We start from the raw sequence: 23,415 nt of genomic DNA on the forward strand, positions 1-23,415 counted from the left end.
GTCAGAGGAGAGCTCTGTCTCAAAGGCCCAACAGTCATGATGGGATACCTTAACGACCCCGCGTCGACGAACTCAACAATCGACTCGGAAGGTTGGTTGAGAACAGGAGATATCTGTTATTGCGATGCGCAAACCAAGAAATGGTATATTGTCGACCGTATCAAGGTATACAGATCCAAAGAACTTGTGACAACATTGCAGACCAGCTAACCTTTACCTGCAGGACTTGATCAAAGTCAACGCATTCCAGGTTGCACCAGCAGAACTCGAAGAAATCCTACTTCAACACCCTGGCATTGCTGATGCAGCCGTGATTGGCATCTACAACTCTGAAGCCGCAACAGAATATCCACTGGCATACGTAGTCACACGTGACACCGCTGGAGGAACTGCCCTGACCGAAGACATGGTGAAAGAATTCGTTGCTTCGAAAGTGGTCAAATACAAGCGTCTTGAAGGTGGCGTGAAGTTTGTGGATAGTATACCAAAAGCCCCCAGCGGAAAGATCCTCAAAAACCCACTTCGGGACTTGGCGAGAAGGGAAAAGGAAGGTAGTGCCAGGCTATGACAGTAACACCGACGAAAGAAGTCTATGCTGGAGTAGTGGACAGTAGACAGTGGACGGGATGGAATACGTAGCTACTTAGATCTCTCTGAGCACCTCGGAATAAATAAATATACTCGGTTTCTCGGGGCGAATCGATCCTTCAATCGCTCTTTGGAACCTCCAAACGGCAAATCACAATGCGGAATTATGGAACCCAGCACAAGATCATCATTTCATCTGAACAGTTAAAAGAACTATCACTTGGCACATACAGTCATTAGTTCATCCCTTACCAAGCAAACGTTATTCTCCTTCCCCTCCCCCTTTCCAATATCAGCATCCATATCTTCAACAATGTCGCCGTCAGCCGTTAACGAGACCGCAGCTCAACAGGCAGTTAAATACATCCAGGCCCTAGCGGATAAATTCCCAGAGCCTTGTGGAGCGACCGAAGCCTGGCGCGATGTCGACGATGTCGCATATGCGCTGTCTCAGGTGTCTCTGTTTACCCCGAGACCTATTAAGATCGTCGCGATAGGTGCTGGTATTGGCGGATTGGCGATTGCTCATGCGGTGGAATCTGGTAAGCTTCCCGGAGCTGAGTTGACTATTTATGAGAAGGATTCTGGGATTGGAGGGACTTGGTTTGAGAATAGATATCCGGGGTAGGTTTATCTTGTTTAATTGCGAGCATTCCATTCTTACGTTTCTCCACTTTTTTGAATGTTTGATTACTGACACTGGACAAGGTGCGCCTGTGATATTCCTGCTCATAACTATCAGGTGAGTGCCTAGAATATCACTCGATTCCAGGAAGTTCTTTGCAATCTTCAGGGGCAATGAATTGATGCGTCACCAATGTTCCTTCGAGGCACCCGGCTCGTGTACTGACGAAAATCATAGTTTTCTTGGGCTCCTAATCCATACTGGAAAGCTTTCTATGCCGACCGGAGCGATATTTACAACTACGTCCAGGGTGTTGCTGAGCAGAACAACTTGAACCAATACATCCAACTGTGCCACAAAGTCACCAAAGCTGAGTGGAATGAAGAGAAACAGAAATGGCAAGTCACAGTACGGAAAATGGACGGTCGCGATATCGCCGTTTCCAGCCCTGGAATCACTGAAGGAGAAATCGAGGAAACAATCAATACCGAATGTGACATTTTGATCAACGCCACTGGATTCTTCAACAACTGGAAGTGGCCTGCAATTCCGGATCGAGAAAGCTTCAAGGGCCAACTGCTTCACTCTGCTGCTTGGTCCAAAGACGCTGAGAAGAGTCTCGACGGCAAGACCGTGGCATTGATCGGAAATGGCAGCAGTGGCATTCAAATCCTACCCGCCATCATCGACCGCGTGAGTAAAATCTATGTGCACGTTCGCAGTGCGACCTGGGTCACGACGGGCCTTGCGGAGAAATTCGCCGGACCAAACGGTAGTAACCTCGTATTCAGCGAGGAGCAAAAAAGAAAATGGGCAGAGAACCCAGAAGAGTACCTTGAATACCGCAAGGAGGTGGAGAATTCAATGAGTTCGAGGTTTCGTCTGTATATGGCTGGCTCGAAGATCCAAGAAGCAGCACGCAAGTTTTCGACAGAGTCAATGACAAATAAACTGACGGCGGGAGGGAAACCTGAGCTTGCAAAGCTTCTCTTGCCAACGTTTGAAGTCGGGTGAGTCCAGTTTACTCTTAATATCCACGACTTCCGTCCTAATTGATGTATAGTTGCCGACGCCCAACCCCAGGAAATGGATACCTCGAAGCTCTCTGCTCCGACAAATGCGAGGTCGTTTGGGGCGAAGTCGCTGCCTTTACTCCAGATGGACTACGCACTGCCAGCGGCGCAGTGTCCAAAGTCGACGCGATCATTTGCGCCACAGGCTTCGACCTCTCCTGCGTCCCAAGATTCCCCATCATCGGGAGAAATAAAATCAATCTGCAAGATGCCTGGAGAACCAATCCAGAGTCATATCTGTCAGTGACAGCAGCAGACATGCCGAACTATTTCACCATTCTCGGCCCAGCCAGTCCCCTTGGCCACGGCAGTCTTGTCCCTTCAATCGAGTTCGTGACGTCCTACATATGCGACATTATTCGCAAACTCCAGACGCAGAATTATTCGTCCGTATGCCCTAAGGCGCACATCCCAAGAGCTTACCAGAAACAAGCGCTGGCTTGGCTTGAGCGCACTGTCTGGGCATCAGACTGTGCCAGCACGTTTAAAAACGGAACTGTCGACGGAAAGCTCGTTTCTCTACACCCTGGGTCCAGATTACATATGTTCGAGTTATTGAGTACTCCTCGATACGAGGATTTCGATTGGACAAGTCTTAGTCCAGATGAGGATCTTGCTTTTGCGTGGCTTGGAAATGGATTCACCATTGACGAGGATGATGCGTATTATAAAGGGGGTCAAGCTGACTTGACGTGAGTTACACGCTGCTACTCCTCCGTACTCTCACTAATCGTGTTCTTCACAGGTATTTCTTGAATCCCCCTCCTGGATCGAAGAACGTATTGCCAAAGGAACAACTCAATGGCCATGCGTAGGAGTGTATTTAGACTGTGCGAGAGGAGTAAATAAGCGAATAAAGTACAGTTGTGCCCGTAATGCGACCAGAACTCTGTCTGTAGTGCTTATTGTTCAGATATTGAATGTATTCAGCCTCGGCTCCGATATCAGAAAATAAGATATCTGAGTAGCTGTGAAATACGCGGAAGAATCGGCTATTTTATTCCGCCCGAATCTAGTCCAGGACCGTTGAGGTCCTGGGGCTCAAGAGTCAAGCTGCCATATTTATATACTTCCAATGTTCCGGCCTGTCGGGACAATTCTAACTTATACTTACATTGACCATATCAATTGCCCACATTGCACAACAAACGATGGGCCTCGAACCGTGGCTGGGACATCAATTCCCAGCAAAACATGTGGCATGGCAAAAACGCGATGTGCTCCTCTTCGCCAATTCTATCGGTGTGAAAGCTGCCGACATTCACTTTCTATATGCAAGTTCTATGCCATGCTATGCCGTGTCCTCATTATGTCTAAGTGGCTAACATGATTCCTAGGAACTCCATCCAAATTTCCAAGTATTTCCGTCATTTTCAACTGTGCTATGTAAGTGAAACACTAAATTTATACCTCAATCGAAATTCCTTGCCTCTGCATATTCATGGTCCACTGATTCTCAAAATTGAAAAAATGCAGCCCAAAAAGGAGAAAACAACGAACTCGTCGATTTCTATGCCAACTTCGACAAGAACAGTTCAGGCGCACCGATCCCAGGCGTCCCCAAGCTCGACGTCACGCGCATGGTCGACGGGGGAAAGGGCATCTCCTTTTTCAAACCATTGCCTCCTACCTCTGTGGGCCGCCATTTCGAGCAGCGCATGAAAGTCATTGGCGTTTATGACAAGGGCAAAGCGGGGGCGATTGTGCAGACGCAGACTGATATGGTCGATACGGAGACGAATGAGGTTTATACGAGGGTTATTGGGAATAACTTTTACGTTGGGCAAGGGGGGTGGGGTGGTCCTAAGGGTGAGAAAGATATCCTTTTCTTCTTGTCGACTTCTGACTTCGATATTCAATGCAATATACCCCCGACGAGAGCAAGCTGACTCGACACGCATCCTAGGCTCATCGCCCGTATATGCACCGCCTAAACGGGACCCCGACTTATCCTATCCGCTGATCACCACCGAGGAGACAGCATTACTATACAGGTCCGTTCCCCCTATGCTATGCTATACCATCCCAATCTTCGTCTCCCTTCTCCTTCTCCTTCTCCTTCTCCTTCTCCTTCTCCTCCTCCTCCGCCTCCTCCACGGCAGCACTTACAAGTTATGTACTCGTCCAGACTAAACGGCGACACAAACCCTCTCCACGCAGTCCCCGAGCCAGGCCGCAAAATGGGCTTCAAAGGCGTCATCATCCACGGGTTATGGACATACAACGCGACACTCTACGCCGTTCTGAAAGTCGCGGGGAACAGCCAGGCAGAGAATATCAAGAGCTTCGAGGCCAAGTTCGCGAGTCCGTTGAATCCGGGCGACACGGCGACGGTGCAGGTGTGGAGGCTTGGAATATGCGATGAAGACGGGTTTGGAGAGGTGAGGTTCGTGGTGAGGAATGAGAGGGGGAGGGATGTTCTCACGAATGGAAGGGCTTTTGTTAGGGGGAATGGGGGTGGGGGATATAAGTTGTAGTCTTATAGAACAATCTTACAGTGTGCACTCATATAGTCCTCATGCTATCCTTTAAGTCTCCAGGATTTTCTATCAATGTCACCTTTTGACTAGACATTGTCTGAGGTCTCTCTGGAATAGATCGAAGACATGGTCGGCCCGGATTGTGGCTGATCGAAGCTGTGGCGCAGTCTATTCGATTTCGGACCCGAGTCCAAGAACTGAGGTGCTGAGGTACGTACCTCAACTCTTGCCTTTCTTCCCATCAATCTCGTCCCGCAACGGTCCCAGTGCCAGTCCTAATCCGCGGAATAATTAGTGGTACGTACATATAAGAAAACCAGGAGACTATCCCCGTCGTAGTAATGATTCCTCGGAATATTTCCTGGGTGCCTCAGAGTCACATCGGAGCCTCGGAGCCACGTGATGACACACTCGACTCGAGATGTACCGACAAGTAAGCAAGTTGCGTGGTTGTTTTGCGGAGACACGACCGAGGTTCGGACATTGAGGAGATAATCCAGCTGATCCTTTCTGTCAGTCCAAGGCTATTGGGAATTCTTTTGAGGCCGATGAGAATGAATTACGATGATCTTGATAGTGGCGAGTGAGAAAAAAGACTGAGCTGACTTGACTTGGAAGTTGTCGTCAATACGATTCGCATCGTCAAGAACCTCATACAGGAAACATTATCCAAGAACAAGGACAAGATCCAGATCCAGATCTAAAACTAAACGGATCTTTTTTTGTTTCGCTCAAGATGAGTTCTCGACGTAAGTAGCTCCCCACGTTGAATCTTTGGCGCTTTGAATCTTTTCAGCCTTGGAACTTTGGACCTTTGCACCCCCATCATGAACCAATCTACTAAAACACACAAATGCAGAGAAAATCCGCACTGGGCTGACGGACCTGTTCGGCGTGAAGCACCCCGTAATGCTCGCCGGCATGGGCGTCGCCGCAGGTCCGCGATTAGCAGCGGCAGTCACCAACGCCGGCGGGATCGGAGTAATCGGCGGCCACGGGTACAATCCAGACGGACTACGCGAGCAGATCGACGAGTTGAAAGCGCACCTGGTCGACAAAGACGCGCCGTTTGGGGTGGATATTTTGTTGCCTCAGGTCGGTGGGAATGCGAGGAAGACGAAGTAAGTACCAAGTACCCGCAACAAACCTGGATTGATGATGTTTCTGAATGTTTTTGGAGGGGGAGGTATGCTAGAAGTGTGGACTACATGGTTAACATGAATGAAACAATAGCTACGACTACACGGCAGGCAAGTTAATGGAACTCATCGACGTGGTAGTCCAGTCCAAAGCCCGTGTCTTCGTCTCTGCGATCGGCGTCCCCCCCAGAGCAGCCGTGGACCGCCTACACGCCGGGGGAGTGCTGTACATGAACATGATCGGCCACCCCAAGCACGTCCAAAAATGTCTGGATCTAGATGTCGATATCTTGTGCGCCCAGGGAGGCGAAGCCGGTGGACATACAAGCGACATTCCATTCTCCGTCTTGATCCCAGCCGCGGCGAAATTGCTCAAGGGCAAGAAGAGCAAAATGACCGGTATGAATGTTCAGCTTGTCGCGGCGGGAGGTGTGTCCAGTGGTGAGAGCTTAGCTGCTGCTCTGATGCTCGGGGCGTCTGGTGTCTGGGTTGGGACACGGTTCATTGTCGCCCATGAAGCTGGGGCGTCGAAGGCTCATCAAGAGGCCGTGTTGAGTGCAACGCATGATGATACCATGAGGAGTGTCATATTTTCGGTATGTTTTCTTTTTCTTCCTGAACATCCCAGAGGCCGATTTAAATTTAACAACAAACTCAGGGCCGCCCGTTGCGGATACGCAAAACTCCATACATCCTCAACTGGGAAGAGAAGCGACAGGACGAAATCAAGGCGTTAACTGCAAACGGGATCCTCCCCGTTCAACATGACGCCGAGCAGCATCCCGACGACGAAGATATTCTGGATAATATCCACCCGTTCCTTATGGGCATTGTGGCGGGCGAAGTGAATCACAGAAGCAGCGCGAGGGAGATTGTGGATGAGCTCGTGGACGGCGCGGCTGAAAGGCTGCGGCTGGGAAGTGTGTCGCTTGTCAATGAGTCGAAGCTATAAGGTGGAGGATTCGGAGTGATCAATATCTAAAGGGCTGAACGTGTGTTCCATGGACTGGACTCAGCATTTAGAGAAGTCAAATTGTCCCGTGAGGATATGATATATCACATCGAACCATTCATAGAAGCCTTTCTGCATGGTCTGTATCTATTTCAAAATCCTTCAGGCTTCCTGCTACGAGAATAAGCTGAGCGTACGTGTACGTGTTTGATGAAGTATGCACCTCTATGAGAGAGCCTTCTGAGCCAATATAGAGTCGAGCTATGACTCCACGACTTCACTATCTAACATCCGCTCGTATCTACCGCACAGCCTCAACCTCAACCTCAACCTTTCCCTTCCCCTTCAAATTAAAATCACTCAACCACTGATTAATCCACTCTGCCCTTACCGGCCCGACCTTCCTCAACGTAGGGCTACTCTTCTGAGTCACTTCAGTCTGGTACTTCGGTCCCTCCCCTAAACTCTCATCCCGTCTCAATTGCAGGCTTTGGTAGAACGGTACAATCTTGGCCGCTGGGTTTGCTGCTGCGTTGCTACCCGCGTCAAGGTCGGCGGTCGAACCTATGAGCTCAGTCCACTGCGCCAATGGCACGACTTTGTCGATTCCAAGGAACTGTTGCACGACTGGTAGGATGTCTTGTTGCCAGCTGACGGCTTCTGGGTTGATGAGATGGTACACGCGCGAAGTCGAGAGGGTGTTACTCTCTTCCTCTGAATGGCGTTGGCGTTCGATCTCCTCGTTGTCCGATTGTAACAGTTCGATGATGACGCTGGCCAATACATTCACGGGGATCCAGTCGATTGTTTCCATGCGCCCCAAAGTATCAGGCAGAGCTTGGATGGTGTTCGAGCTGATGATTAGACTTGGGAACCATTCTTGCAGATTCCAGACCTCCAACTTGGCTTTGTCCCCTGCTGTATCAGGCGTCGGCACCGGTCCAGCGATCTGGCCAACACGCAAGCTTGTCGTGGGCACTCGTCCGCGGGAGGATGCCGTCGCCGTATCGAGGATACGCTCTGCAATGTACTTGGACTCACCGTAGCCCATGTGCGCCGGCATGGAGTGGTCCTTGATGATCTTCTCCGGAACAGTCTGCTTGAGCGCTCCAGATGTGACCGACGAAAGACTCGACACAAAGACAATATGTGCGCCCTTGGAAGAACGTGCGCTGAAGTCTGCAAATTTCCGAATGCTGGCAATGTGGTTCTTCTCAAACGATGCGACTGACAGGTTGAAATTCACTGGCCAGGCGTTCAGAATCACATGTGTCACGGACTCGAGGAGCTCCTGGTACGACTTCTCTTCGAGGCCAAGGTACGACGCTCCCAGGTTTGTTGTTTGGAAGAATTGGACACGTCCAGGCTCGGCCACTTCGCCGGTGAGATTTCGATTCAGAATCGTCTTCTTCCATTTTGCAGCTGCTTCGGCGGACCGGTTCAAGCAGATAACCTTGGACACTGAGGGATGACGGAGAAGGCCTTCGAGGATGTGTGATCCCAGTGATCCAGTAGAGCCCGTCAAGATGATGGTCCAGGGTTTCGTCCCAACAATACCATTGGTCTCAATTGTGGTGTTCTTCGAGCCATTGGTAAGAGTCAAGGCCTGGGAGTCCAAGCCGTGTGTCCATCTCTCAATAATCTCTTGAAGCCTGGTCTCGCGATAGTGATTTTCGGTACCATTTTGGCCGTTTTGTAAACCATTCTCGCCATTCACAGTGTGAGCTAGAAGCAAGTCGTTCAGTGCTTGCGCCAACGAGTCGATTGTCGGGTTGTTGTAGATGGTCTTTGAAGTCAAGTCGGCGATTTGACTGAGATTCATAGAATCCTTCACCGCGGCCTTTATGGCTCGAACAAGGCGGACAACGTGGAGCGAGTCCATTCCCAGCATGAACAGATCAGTGTCCTGGGAAAGATTGTTCGTCCATCCCGTTACATTCCCCACAAGATGCTGAACAAATTTTTGAATTGAGCTGAGATCATGGAGGTTGGTATCCTCGGGAACATCGCTGCGGTCGACGTTGTCCACGTCTCCCTCGACTCGGCGATACAATTCTTCAATCTCTTCGCTGTAGAGATCGGCTGTTGGCTTTCTCCTAACGCTGAGTTTCGGGGTACGAAGGAAGGGTTTGCTTGGTGACGAAAAGAGGATCAAGGATTTCGTCAATTGTCCGTGCTTGGGAGAAGTCTTGTTTGTGACTTCGACTGTGGGCCAAATGGCCTGGAGAAGATCCCGTTTCTCGTCTTCTTTATCGACATCGATGCCATTTACTTCCAGGAGGAGAGCCGGCTGGAATCGCCCTTGTCCGACGACCAAAGCACCAGTGATGGCGGAATGTGCCTTTGCAATGTGTGACTCGGTGTCGACTGGATTCAACTTTTCGCCGTTGGACAATACAATCACATCATCAGCTCGACCACGGGTGCGCCATAGGTACGGCTTCTCAGGGTGCTGCACGTATAGGTCTCTTGTTGGCCACTCAGTGAGGTGAGGAAATAGCTCAAAGACAGGCTGGAGGCCAGGAACATTCTCGTCGATCTTCTTGATGAAAAGCTCGCAGAGGGTACCGGAGTCGTCAACAGGCCTCATATCGATTCCACTCCAGCTGTGGAAATGGAAATACTGCCACTCTGGCTCTGGATCCTCCAGTTCCAGCAGAGGAAGAAGACCAACTTCAGTAGTACCAATAAAATGAGGACAGCTCTTTTGGCGTGTAAGGAGAGTATCACCACAGTACTTGCTTAGTGGCCCAGAGCCGAATTGCACGAATTTAAGACTAGCGAGCGTATCGAAACACTCCGGAACACCGAGCATCTCCTCGACGAGAAATGGAGGTATGACTGTTCCATCACACTTTCCGTCGCGGAGAATGCCATTGACGACTGAGGCACTCAATGGAACTGCTGGAGGTTGGAACACCATCACCATGTCGTGATAAAGGGACTTCAAGAGACCCAGCAAGACTCCGCCCGCCTGTGATGAATCAAATCGTTAGCCAAAGTGATCCTCTACCCTGGAAAGAGGAGATGGAAGTGAAAGTCTGTCTGAGGATGTGGCTCTCAAATGTCAAGGGGAGACTTTACATGAAAAAGGGGCATGGCCAGGAATAATCGACAGTCGCCGTAGAAAGGCTTGCGGGTGAGAACATCCAACCCGCCCTCTTCCGGATAATGCAGGATCACGTCTTCTTGGAAGCCATATCCCTGGGTGAGAGGGATCAACTTGGGTAAGCCGGTCGTGCTACCTCATGAATCAGCCACTCATCAACGACAATGGCAACTCAAAGACTTTTCAGCCGGGATGAGGACACATACCTTGATGTATGAAGCATGACCAAAGGGTCCCATCTCGCTTCCTCCAGCGTCTTAGTATACGGGAATGACTGAGTCGGCTCGTCTTTCAACAGCTCAACTTGTCCCGGAACAACGCTCAATGTGTCGTTCCAGCTCTCTGTCTGGGAGCCATTCGGATCAAGGGCTTTGGGTGGCCTATTTTGCACCAGAGCCTCCACCTTGGGCTTCATCTCAGCAGCACAAAGCCACTTGCGACAATCTGCCTCCTTCATGACGGCATATTGTGCCTCATCACTATTCCTGGGCGAGAGGTATAACATCTTGTGCCGGTCAGTATGGGTACATCTTTGCTGTAAAGTTGGCCTTCTCCCTGGTTCAACTTACCTGAAACCCAGCCTTGATAGCAGCAAGACTGAAAACAATATATCTGGTGTCAGGAGGTCCAAGGTATGCTAGGGGCTCGAAGGGTCGAAGCCTTTTTGGCTCGAGGGTACTTTGCATCCAGTATGCTGCCCTGTCAATGGCATAGTTAAAGCGCCGGTATGATATGTCTTCATACCCATCGCTAGTGGTTTGAGGACTGGTCGGTATAGCACCCCAGATCTTGTTTGGCTCAGTCAACGCCCGTTCGGCGACAAGATTTGGTAAAAGCCTTGGCAATGGAATAGAACCAACTTGTGATTCGATTCTCGACGCGGGAAAAGCTTCTTTTGCCATCTTGCTGATATTCTCAGTGGTGTGAGATTTAGGGTGGATCTCAGTCAGATCAGGAGCCACAGCCTGTTCAGCCAAATGTAATAAGAATATCAACTTACTATACGATTCGGTAGCTCCAGAGTCAGACTAGACCCCAGAACCAAGATATACGGTAGACCGTAGTGCTCATACAAGTTCATTGTGCCGAACAGCTTTTCCGAATCAATTTTCCGATGATGCTGTACCAATTATTGCTGAAAACCTACAGATTAGCTTCCGCTATGCATTTTCGGAATCTTGATAGAGAGTACTGCTTCCAGGTATTGTTTGACATCCGTTACATGTTTGTTGTGAAAATAGCAAGACCGTTAATTGTAATGGTTGTGGTAGTGACTGCCTGGGGATTTGAGCTACTATTTCGTGGGGATGGTGCTGGCCTATGATCGGCATCGGCAGAGTCGCCCTGGTTTCGTGACATTGTTGGAAAGAGACTCTGTCATCCTGGATTGAAAGTAACATTGATCTGGGAAGGTGGTTTAGTCTTCCGTATTGAACATATTGGTCTAGTCTCATCTTAACAAGCTATTCAAAGACACTGTAAGGAGAAGGGCAACTTGAAAACATCTCGCTGGTAGTCGTGGATACTCGGCAACAGAGTCTTGCCTTGTGCTCGCTTGTACATGCCTTGAGCCATGAAGGGTTTCTACGTGCCCCAATAAAATATCCTTCCAAGATACTAGTAAGCTGCTGTCCTACCACCGTCAACTGTAATAGAGGACGCAGTGATATGACTAGACATTGAGCTTGCCAGGAAGATACACGTGTCTGCCACCTCTTCCGCCTGCGCGAGTCTGCCCAACGGAGTATTGTACATATTGGCAGGTGCCCATATCTCTGAATTTGTCGGAGGTGCTTCTTGTTCCCGATGTTGGAGCATCTTTCGTCTCGCCGTAATCATGGGTGTCTCGACCAAGCCGGGGCAGACGGCATTGACACGTACCAAGTCTTTGGCGTGGTCAATCCCAGCGGCCTTGGTGATTCCCATGACTGTGTGCTTGGATGCCACATATGGGAAAAGATCTGGTATGACATTCGCACCACAAGTCGATGCGATGTTCACTATACTCCCTCTCTGGGCGCGAAGAGGATTGTAAGAATCAATAGTGACCTGGGGATCCTGTTTCAGCATTGCTTGGATCTCAAACTGTGTGCATAATGTGAGACCTCGGGCGTTGATTGCTTGGATATTGTCGTACTCCTCCATTGGATAGTGTGCGGTCGCAACGCGGGCAGTGCAAGTTATCTTTACTTTGGTAAGCTGGAAACCTCTGCTAAGAAAGAAAAGATGTACAAACACCTGCAACGTTAAAAGCTGCGAGACATCCGTTAGTCGGCCATGATGCAACAACATAAATCTTCATCAACGTTTCGCAAACATAGAAGATGATGTACTTACCATAGTCAAGTCTCCCGAATGTTTCCACAGTTTTCTGTACCATAGTTTTTACGGCTTTGATGTCGCTAACATCCACCCCCAAAGTGAGAATGTTGACCTGATTGCTGACTTCTTTGACAAGACGTTCTGTCTGTTGCGCCTCCTCTAAGTTTCTATCAGCAATGGCAAGTGCTCGACATCCCCCCGCCGCACACGCGAGTGCGACGGCTCGCCCAATGCCAGATCCTAGAAGGCTCAGCAACGTCAAATATATCTGCCCGTCGAACACTAATCTCACCTCCCCCGGTAACAAGTGCAGAACCGTTCAGCAACATTTTCAACAGGTGGATCGTTATGTTAAATTCTTGATCAATTATATTCGGATATTGATTTCAAGCAAGAAGATCAATAACACATACAGACCCTGGCTGATGGCTGATGGTTCACAGAATGGAAGATCAACAGGCCAATAGAAATATGTATTTCAACTATTGGTGGCATCTTTTCCGACGGTTTCGGTTTCGTTCCCGCGGAGGGGGTAAAGTGCTTGTGCGCCACGGTCCGACCACGGTCCGATGAATGTCGTCAAACTTCGTTTGTGGTCAATGGAGATACTAGAAACACAGAATATATTTCTGAACATCATATTTGTCTCATACAACACATCAAAGGATACTTCACTAGACTTCTCCAGCATTATAGCAAGTCCGAGTTGTTTTTCTCATTTTCTCATTTAACGAATTATGTAAATCAGTCACGTGAGTGCGTAGATTTGCTGGGAGGACATATACTCTGCTATGTACCGCAGGCACTTGTAGGATCGAAGTTGGTTCGTCTCCTTCACGAGCAGCAAGAGAGAACAAAGGCGTGAACCATTATGACGAAGTTCTCGACAACACTAGTCGATGCATTCGAGAGGTACGTTTGGAAGGTTTCCCAGAAAGGTTAGCCCTACTTGGCTACGACGAGAATATAACCTCTCTTTCAATCTAGGTCTTTCGTGTCCTCAAATCCGACGGCACTTTTCTGTACGTCACATACCGACAACCTCACTTTATGGGACCTCTTCTCAACTGTGAAGGAGTGGATTGGGATGTCCAAGTGGACATACTTGGTGGCTTCGAGAGCTCCTTCGATTACTACGGGTTTGTACTGAAGAAAGTGACACCATCAGCAGCAAAGTCAACGGAAGGCGAGACAGAGAAGGGAAGTTCGAGCTGATCCTTGGCGTCACAATCACGGTCTTGATGATACAGCTTCCCGAGTCCAGGTTGAGTATCGGAGGCTTAAAAATGTTGAAGGAAACAATGCGAAGCTCCAGGAAGAGAATACTCTAAGTTCCGGGCATGCGAAACCGATGTCGTATCCTCGCAGCCTACAGAAATTATCAATCAACGATAAGTTGAGCCACTACCACTGACTAGGGAAACTTGCGACGTTGCTTGGGTGGCTCGAGCCCTGATGAAGCATCGACTTGAGCATAGCCTTCTACCATCCTGCGATGCGAAGCTGAAGCTTCACTGTTCACCGGCTACAGCCTGCCATCACATTGGACCTCGATGGTTTGCGACTGGGCCCAGTCAGAAAAGACATCTCGCAGGATCAACTCCTTCAAGGATCGATGCACAAGTCGAACCTGTCGTTTCTTGTCGTCCTCAAAGTCAACCAGAACAAGAAAGGCTGCAGCAGGGTTAAGGCTCTCGTTCCACCCACACCGGCTTGGAGCTGCACCAGGCTCCGGATGTCTGTGAGCGGATCGTCCAATGATACAGCCCATCCGAACTCCGGTATGCTCAGGGATCTTTGAGCCACTGCTAGAATCTGAAGTGCTCTCGTGGCGATCTGCGCATTAGCAGGATCGTTTTCAGTTGCCTGAGCAAACAATTTGGCGTAAACTTGCGAGAGCGCTGCTAGAGAAGAGGTCTCAGCCAAGGCCAGAAGTCCTTTGCAATCAGAGTAGGTATGATTGCTATTTAACCAGCTATGTTGGAGGACTTGAGATGGTCACTGGACCTTTTGATATTAGTAGTATATAACCCCAATATCAAGAATTGTCTTAGAAGATCAAGTGAGGTAACATTCGTGATTGGTGCGGTCTCTTTATCTTCATTCATCACGCCAGAATGAACCTCATTGACCAAACAGCCAAGGGATTTTTGATCTGTGATCGTGACTCCACTATCCTTCCATCTGTATAGAAGCATTGCCTTGATTCGGGAATTACTGAAAGAGAGATGGCTGGACTATGTGTTGAATTTTTGCGCTTGGATGATGCTTTGCCGACGTTACAGTCCGTAGTTGAAAGATTCAGTGAACATAAGACGATCGACGACATTTCGGAGGAAGATGACTCTGTCGAAAGTCTTTTGGTTTATCCAGCAGAACATTGGCCCTCTCACCTTCGAGATACCGACATGCCAAAAAGTGAATCACCTATGGCCGTGTTCAAACCATAAATGCGGCGGCGGTCGAGTGAGCGTCGAGATGACCTCGGGGTCCCTTTACCTCGTCTTGATCTACTAGAAGACTCTTTACTGGGCCTATAGCCCTGATATTGCTTCTAAATAAGCTGAATGATGGCTAGTTTGGCCCAAATTGCGCTTTCTCTGTCTACCTAGGAGAGCCTCTGGGTCACCAGGGACTGAATGTCCGGAGGGATTCCCTTCAATTCCTAAGGAATTGACATTCAGTGAAATTGAAATACTTTGTGGCCACTAATCTGGAAGACCTCTGCCTGTCATAACTTAGTCTTATTTCTGTTGAAATTTTGCTTCTTCGTTTGTTTCATTAATACACACATGGAGGAGTTCAGCCTCCAGAGCTCGTCCTATTCTTTGTGATTGACCTCAAATCTCGCAGCACTGTCTCAGATACGTCGTACAGAGTACTCACCACACGGGTTGCAATATACTACCAATCGACAGCTTGCAGGCAATGTGGCGCTACTAATGAGCAAATTCGAGAAATTATACTGCAGTGATGCAAAGTAACCCCCAGCGTAAATACACGGTGTCCATATCACTGAATGCCTCATTGAGGGATGGCAACATGGCAGCGAATCCCGCCGCATGAAATCCGCTGGACACATCGATCACATCCATCAAAGACGATGGAGAAGCTATGTGGAGATGCTGCTCGCTCATGTGTCACTTATTGCCTTTCGAAACGGAACGTTGAATGAGCGAAAAATCCCTGTACTCACAGTGTGAGATGGAGGAAGATGGCCAGGCTTGCCGCTTTTTCAGGATGAATCTGTGTTTCTTTCCAGCCCTGCCTGTTTCAGTACTACTTGAGCTTCCCGTCTAGAAATGAGATTAGTTTCTCTAGCCCTTCATCATGCGTATCGTTGAATCGATATAGTGTAAAGGCGTGAAAGCCCTGATCCACCACATCCACCTGCACCTCATTCCCTGCTTGTTGCCACTTTATCGCCATGAAGATGCTATCATCTAACAGAGGATCGACCGTGCCGACCAAAAAATGGGCCGGCGGCAAGTTGTGCAGATCAGCATATAACGGGGAAACATCTGCCTGTTTTCTGCGGGCGATGGGCATATTTTCAAACGCTGTCTCAGTGAAGATCTCAGTATGCTCTTTGCTGAGGAAAACCGAGCGCTGATGAGACAACACAGACGGAGTAAAGGAAAGGTCGAAAATCCCATAACCCGAACATATGGCGGCTATGCGAGACCTGATATCAACGGCGTGCTGGTCGCGGAGGGTTAATGCCACGGAAACTGATAGCCAGCCGCCGGCAGACTCTCCACCCAGAACTTTCAGCGATGATCCGAGAGCGCGAGTGCCTTCGTCTGAAAGGGCGTACAGAGCAGCATCAACGCAGTCATGGAGTGCTGCAGGGTGCGGATGCTCGGGGGCCAGGCGATACTCCACAGAAACCATCGTCAATCCGAGAGCCTCACTTAGTTCTGTCAGGTATGGATCGTAGCTGGCATTAGACCCGATAACGAAACCTCCTATGTAGATACAGTCAGTCAAAAGTTGCTCGTTGAAGACACCCTTTTGCAGTAAAGCTTTTATTTCATACTCTCGTATCAACACTACCATCGGACGCGTTTCCACTTACCGGCATGGAAATGAAGCCACACTCCCTTCGTGATTTTGGTCTCTGGTTTAATGATCCGAAGTTCGATTTGATGGCCATCTCGTCCGGCAATCTTTATCAAGGTGGCCTTTTCATTTAGCACAGGCTTCGGAAACCCGTGAGTACCCTCTCGTCTTGCTTTTCGATACTCCTCAGGCTGAGGATATTTGTACCATGGAGTGCTAGAATTCTGTTCTTGCTCAATTTTGTCGAGGACTTCTTGACGAGCCCTGCGGACGACATCAGAGATTGGACGAGGAAGGATGTTCAGCTGAGACTCCATAGCGACCACGGTTGATGCTTTTGCCTACGTTGCTCTGATTTTCTCTGATTCTCATGAGATTAGGCAAAAGGAGCAGGGCCGTGTCGCACTTGACTAGTTTGCCTACTGCCCTCTTGTCGGAAAATTCCGACCGCAAGTCCTCGGTATTAAGCATTCGGGAGCGATTGCGTTCAACAATGACATCTTCACAATTCGATAAGAATTCTGACTTTCACGCGTGAGGATCATTCTGTGGCTGCAAAGGAGATAAGTATTTCCACGGTGAAAGACTTTTGTGTTTTCCTTTAGCCTCTCGAGCTTTAGAATGTTTCTATTTTTCTTAGAAGGGCTAGACCTTAGGAAAGTCTACCACTTGCTGATCGGCATCATCTATGCTTGTCATGAAGCTCGGTGATACACTACTTGTGGCATTCTGGGTCGGTCCTCCCACTGGGCTTTAAATTCGTGCAGTGCAAACGGAGAATTCTGTACCATGCACCCTTATTTGGCGTTGGCAAAGTATCTACCATCGGACTCAAGCAGGTTCATGTTCTTCAACTCCACTCAAAACCTCTTGTGTAGGAAACAGCGAGTTTGGTACCGGAGAATCTAATGCATGCCTGAACATCTGTGCTTTTCTTTTTAGCATCACGCTTCACTGATAGCCTCCATCTATATTGATAGTCTATACATTTGTTAGTCAGAAATTTCTCTGCAGGAGACGTGGGAGAAACGGCCTTGCTTACACTTCCTGTAATATAACTAGAAACTTCGCTGAGCAGGAAGACTATAAGCTTCGAAACTTCTTCAGGCTGGCCAACCCGTTTTAAAGCCGTCTTCGCCGCCAGCACTTGATTTATTTTGTCCATGTCTCCAATTGCATGGAGAAGGGGTGTATTGATGAACCCGCTGTGACTGATGTCAGATCTCTATCCTCACGTAAAGTCAATGGGACACTTACGGAGCAACAGCATTGACCCTGATACCACGCGGTCCGCCTTGCTGTGCAGCACTCTTGCTCAAGCCGATGACACCCCATTTAGCAGCTCCATAAGGAGCATTTGTGGCCGATCCGATCTGGCCGGCGATACTGGACGCATTCACGATGCTTCCATTGTCTTTGATATGTCTGAATTCAGCCTTGATCGAATTCTTGACACCGTTCAAATTCACTCCTAGCATGAAGTCCCAATCTGGATCTTCAATGACATCTAGAGAATATCCCGTTCCTTTCCATCCCTGCGTACCAATTGTACCGGCCAAATTTGCAGCGCCATCGATCCCTCCAAAGTGGTCAGCTGTCGCCTTGACAGCCTCTTCAACCTGAGAATAGACAGTAACGTCGACCTTAAAAGCAAGTGCTTTTGCTTTCAGATTCTCAACTTCGGTTACTACGTTGTCTGGCTTGACAATGTCCAAGAGGCCTATCTTGTAAGCCATTCCGATTGACGCGGACCGCGGCCAATGCGAAACTTACCTAAATTCGCGCCCTGGCTCGCTAGTAAAAGTGCAGTTGCACGTCCTTGACCAGAGTTTGCTCCGGTAATGATGAAAGTCTTCCCTTTGAGGTCGCTGTAAGACATTTCGCTGGTCAAAGGAGGCAGGGTCGTTGGTTTGTTGGATTGTACTAAATTTTAAGTGCAATGCTATTTCCTAACAGTAAAGAGTAAATCTTATGGAAGTCCTGTCATCCACATGTGCGACAGAAATTACTGTCATTGCTTACCACGGTATACAAGACGATTCATTATTCCGAGTTGCCATCTCTCCACACTGTTATAGATTGTTCTTCCTCCATTAATTGGAGTCAACGAGTGGGTGTGGGGAAGCCTTGCTATATATCATCTCAGCGCCTACTCTTTGTTCCTGACAATAATTCCGAGACTTCAACATTAATGTATGCCAGGAAATCAATAGCGATTGGACGGAAATCACGACAATACATGTAGTTACAGCAGAATCCATCATTTTAGCACGAGCTTCCACCATAATGAATAAGACAAGATATCTCACTCACTTTGAGGACTACCAGGGACTGTAAGATCCCACGTTCCCAGATGCAACGCCACTCTGACTCCAATCCCCCTGATTGTATGTACATAGGTGATGCCAAATGTAGAGGTCTGTACGGATTGTTTAATTGGATGGCAAGTTCTCATGGTTCTATTGTAGGCACGCGCCACACTGTAAGGGAGGGGTTCAACCCTGGTAGTACAAAAGGAAGGTGCCCCGAGAAACACATCACCGACTGCAACAGGAGTCGACTCCAAGCGACTTCTCCTGCAACTTCTGACGATTTACTCTGAATATTGATTTATTTAAGTCATTTCGGCTGAATTAGTAGAGAAACAAAAGTCCAACGGCAATTTTCAACTTCAGTGTGCTAATGCAGATCACGATCTCTTTGCAGATCTCGCAGGCAAATACCGGGCCTTGGCGAGGCGGCCAAGTGGTAACGAAACAACTCGCATACATCGTACACTTCCCCTTTCGGCGGACCACGATATATAGATCTGCGCCATATAATTCAACAGTATCGTTGCACTTTCGAAGGAGACTCTGTTTGCGTTTTTCGAAATTCTCGTTCGCCCTTCGCCCACCCCTTTCTTTTGTAATGCTTCCTCCTCTTTCATCTCGCTTCTGAAAAGCCTGTCGGCTCGCATTATTCGTAGATGCTGAAGACATCATTAATATGGACGACATATATCGAGGAGTTATCTTCGGATGGACAGCCGCATTGCCGCGTAGGTATCAAGGATTCGTTTGGCATAGCTTCATATCCTCTCTTTCCCGAGAGCAGATACTGTAAACCTCGGGTAGACAATTTAACTAACACAAAACCGCATCCATCAGTACACAGTCCCATTACCGATGCCTACTCCTCACGACTTGATACGTGTAGACCACAAGTTGGGCATAGTACGGTGCCGTTCGTCCATTCTTATCACAAGAGACCCATCGAGAATTCGGCACAAATACGCTGGCAATCGACGCCTTCGTGACTTGTCGGCGAAAGTCACTTCTACCGCGCTTGGCTGCCATGCTTTGGCCATCATCCTGTGTTTTAACTTTAGAGTCGGCCAATGCGAAGGGAACAGTCACACGCCGCATCTGACTTCCTTGCTCGACGATATGGCAGGGTGCAGCCTGGCGAAGTCGACATAATGGCCTTTGCCATCGTGCATAGTTTGCCATCCACGCCGAGGCTCTCATCCTCAAAATCCTAACAACTTTCCAGGACAAACACATATGTGAGGAGTCTCTAAAGGTGTGGCTGACCGAGGCATAATCCGGTCTCTTCGTATTGGCCACGGTATGCCGTTTGGATTTCCCCTCGCCAGTCAAGGTCCGTAACATCGACGTGGAGAAAGTGCGTCAGTATCCTGTTTCGTGTTAGCCCACCTTCCATCACAACTCGTACCAAAAGGCTTCACCAAGTGAGAGCAACCGCGATCTGGCCGTAAAGAGGAACTGAGCGATCGTCTGCCAACACTTTAAGCGATACTTCCAGTTGCAGTAACGTTTTCCCTCGGTAGCCATCCACCTCGGAGTTAGGCCCGTCATATAAACAACCTTCCGGGTTATGGACGCATACTAAGCAGGGCCGAGTTCCGAAGCACTATGTCTATACGGTCAATCTGGGTTCTTATCGTGTGAGACAATCGGTGATGTACTTACCCTAATGCCGAAACTCTCGCAATTTCGGCAGACGCGACCGACGTGGGGAGGGCATCGCGGACAGCGACAGTGGCCAGTGTCACCGCAATGTGGACACTGCTCTTCTGGGCTCGGCGACCTTTCTTCCCGATGAGGACTTGCGACGGTGAGGCGGCCCGCAGCCTCGGGCCTCGAGCCAATTGACCACCGCGTCGCAGGCATTCCAGGCGATGGACACCTCTCCCTCTTGATGGCCCGTCGTACTGGGGCTAGATCAAGCCGTCGGTTCTTTAAGGCCGTTCGGACGCCCTAGTTAGTAAGTGTGACTAGATCGACTGTCTGGTTAGTAGGTCTCTTTGCAACGACAGTCTTACTGTTAAACTCGGCGTCCGCGTCATTGTCTTCACACCTGTTAGGGATGCCAAGGTCGTCGTCCACTCTTTTTCGTTTGTGGCCTGAGGAGGTGACTTTTAAAGTAGGTGGGAGTAGGCACGGTTACTGAGACAACTTGGGGAAGTGTAGGAAAGTCCATATGATGCGACCTACGGAGTCCTGCGCCTCGCGAGTGACCGTGGAATATCCGTTCAAGCCATTGAGCCAGTCGCTTTCACCACCACGTCCAGGCTGCCTTTGGGCGGAGCCGTACCGTAGGGAAATCCACTGATCCCTCAAGCTATCATCTAAGGCGCGGGTCTCTGCCTCTTACGGAGCCGGCAAGCTTTCAATATTCTTATCCCGAACTTGTACGTCATAGTCCATCTCTTGATACTATTACTCTTGTAGCGTTTTAATTGTCGCATAAATGTCGGAAAGGGTGATAAAGTTCGAATCGGCGTCTGTCGGGAACCGCGTAGGTCGGAGAGAGGTTAAGAGGGAGAGGGGGAAGAAAGATTTTTTAAGTTTCCCTAGGATCCGTCACAATAGCCAACCATCCCAGGTATCAGTGTGTGAGAATCCCGAAGCAACGTCGAGCCGATTACATATCGCGCAGGCAGCAGGTTTAGTCAAGACCAGACGCAGTAGAAGGAGGTTATAGAGTTGGAGAGAAGCATTGAAGAGGTTCAAATAAGATTGCCATGGTGCGATGACTGAGCTCGAGAGTTGAGGATTCGGGGGATAATGGGAAGGAGATTGGCTCCTGTAGCTTTGGAAAAGGCGACGCGAACGTATGCGATGCGATACCCATTTTTACAATACCGAATTCGATGCCGTGCAGGCAGACTATTCCACGGTGTCAGTACAGGAGTAAAAGACACCCTGGCTGCCGTTAGAGGAGGTTCTGGAGAGTGTTTGCGATCGAAGGAGCTACTGTCGGTGCTCGACGAGTACGGAGTTGCGTTTTCTCTCAGTTATCCACCCGAAGTCGTTATTCACCGTTTTATATATAGCGTGCTAAGAGCGCTAAGATCTTCTCAACGAGGAAGCAATCAGCCCGAAGTGCTACCGAAATAGACTCCAGGGAATTCTGTCTCGGGAATGCTGATTAGGTGAGGACATGAATCCTGAGCTTTAGCTGTGTCCTGGGGGCTGAGGACGGGTTCGGGAGCCCATTCAAGTACCTCAATAGAAGATCTATTTTAGGACCCTTATAGAGATATTTAAGATATTAGGGACCTCTAGGTAGATTTATATCTAGTATCGATACGAAAATGCGACGGGCTCGACTTCTGGGGAAAGAACGCAGCATCGTAACGGAAAAAGCTCTCAAGTGTAAGGGTATAGTTAGTGTCCGACTTGAGGTGTAGTTCGTTTCTGCCAAGCACTAAGCGAACTTGCGGTTGTACGAACTTGCGCTTGAACTTGCGGCCCCGATCCATTCCCTATATATATATATCTGGGCATCCGCCGCTTCTTGTCGGCCGCTATGCTATATCATGTCCCCGCATCAGACACTACCCGTTCACCAAGAAGGCGAGTTCCAGGAGCTGCTGCTGCTGCGCCTCGTGCACCGACTTGACCCCGACGGCGGTGGCGGCCGCCGTCGGCCGGCCCGCGTACAGGATGCGCTGGTCCCGATGGGCGTCCGTCCGAGGAAACACGGTCTCGAAGCGATCGCGGACGTACTGCCAGGCGCCGCCGTTGCGCGGCTCTTCTTGCGCCCAGACGACCGACTCGGCGTGGGGGTATCGCGCGAGCGTGTCCCGGACGTCCGACCACGGGAAGGGGTGCAGTTCCTCGAGCCGCGTGATGGCCGCGTCCCGGATCCCCGCCCGGTCCCGGTGGGCGTGCAGAGCGGCGTAGACCTGGCCGGAGCAGAAGACGACGCGCCTGATCGATTCGGGCGCGTCGATCGACGTCCCGTGCGTCGGGTCCGGGAGGACGGGCAGGAAGCGAGACGCGCCGACGAGGTCGCTGACGGCGGAGACGGTCGACGCGTGCCGGAGCAGGGACTTGGAAAACAGGATTACCAGAGCTGTTCGAATCTGTACGTCAGCCATGTGATCACCCCCAAGAGGCCATGCACTGGTCGAGACGGGGATCTTGTTTTCGACTTGGCGAGAGGGCTGAGAGAGTAACACACTTACGCTTCCGATACGGCCGGTGCATCTGCCGGCGCAGAACGTGAAATAGGTTCGCAGGCGAGGTGATGTAGGTCACTTGCACATTGCAGTCTTGGTGCCGTCTCTGCACGTCCGCCGGCCAGCTCGTCCCGTCCTCGCTGGCGAGCTGCAGAAACCTCTCCAGCCGTGCGGACGAATGCTCGGGGCCCTGGCCGTCGTACCCGTGGGGCAGAAACAAGACCAAGCCGGACCGGTCCATCCACTTGACCTCACCTGTCGCGAGCAGGTTGTCGACGACGACCTGGGCGTTGTTGACAAAGTCGCCGAACTGCGCCTCCCACACGACCAACGAGCTTGGGTCCGCCAGGCTGTACCCGTACTCGAAGCCGAGCGGCGCGTACTCGCTGAGGGGAGAATTGGCTACGGAAAAGGGTGCCTGCGTTGCGGACAGCAGGTTTAGAGGAGTCCACGTCCGCCCGGTCTCCTGGTCGTGCAAGACCGCGTGGCGATGCGCAAATGTCCCTCGTTGGACATCCTGGCCGGTCAGGCGGACGTGATGGCCGTCGAGGCACAGCGTACCATATGCCAGTGCTTCGGCCGTGGCCCAATCC

The 23,415-nt window shown here is 49.9% G+C and overlaps 2 protein-coding genes across 2 annotated transcripts; one reads left to right on the forward strand and one right to left on the reverse strand.

Annotated features, from left to right (window-relative positions):
* Positions 1 to 901: 901 nt before the first annotated feature.
* Positions 902 to 6,857, forward strand: PV07_05978 (uncharacterized protein; the record flags this gene model as incomplete). Its single annotated transcript, XM_016392916.1, has 13 exons — positions 902 to 1,212; positions 1,297 to 1,330; positions 1,451 to 2,223; positions 2,277 to 2,978; positions 3,032 to 3,065; positions 3,624 to 3,672; positions 3,763 to 4,095; positions 4,193 to 4,280; positions 4,415 to 4,672; positions 5,385 to 5,515; positions 5,626 to 5,887; positions 6,000 to 6,501; positions 6,564 to 6,857. The coding sequence occupies 13 exons, from the start codon at positions 902 to 904 to the stop codon at positions 6,855 to 6,857; spliced, it is 3,771 nt and encodes a 1,256-aa protein (XP_016250435.1).
* Positions 6,858 to 7,158: 301 nt separating this feature from the next.
* On the reverse strand, positions 7,159 to 12,617 carry PV07_05979 (uncharacterized protein; the record flags this gene model as incomplete). The annotated part of the gene is made up of 8 exons (XM_016392917.1): positions 7,159 to 9,831; positions 9,942 to 10,098; positions 10,173 to 10,471; positions 10,536 to 10,931; positions 11,848 to 12,150; positions 12,203 to 12,219; positions 12,304 to 12,528; positions 12,581 to 12,617. 8 exons carry the CDS (start codon positions 12,615 to 12,617, stop codon positions 7,159 to 7,161), a joined length of 4,107 nt encoding a protein of 1,368 aa, XP_016250436.1.
* Positions 12,618 to 23,415: the final 10,798 nt, after the last annotated feature.

Source organism: Cladophialophora immunda (assembly GCF_000835495.1).
Source record: "Cladophialophora immunda strain CBS 83496 unplaced genomic scaffold supercont1.3, whole genome shotgun sequence".
NCBI lineage: Eukaryota > Fungi > Ascomycota > Eurotiomycetes > Chaetothyriales > Herpotrichiellaceae > Cladophialophora > Cladophialophora immunda.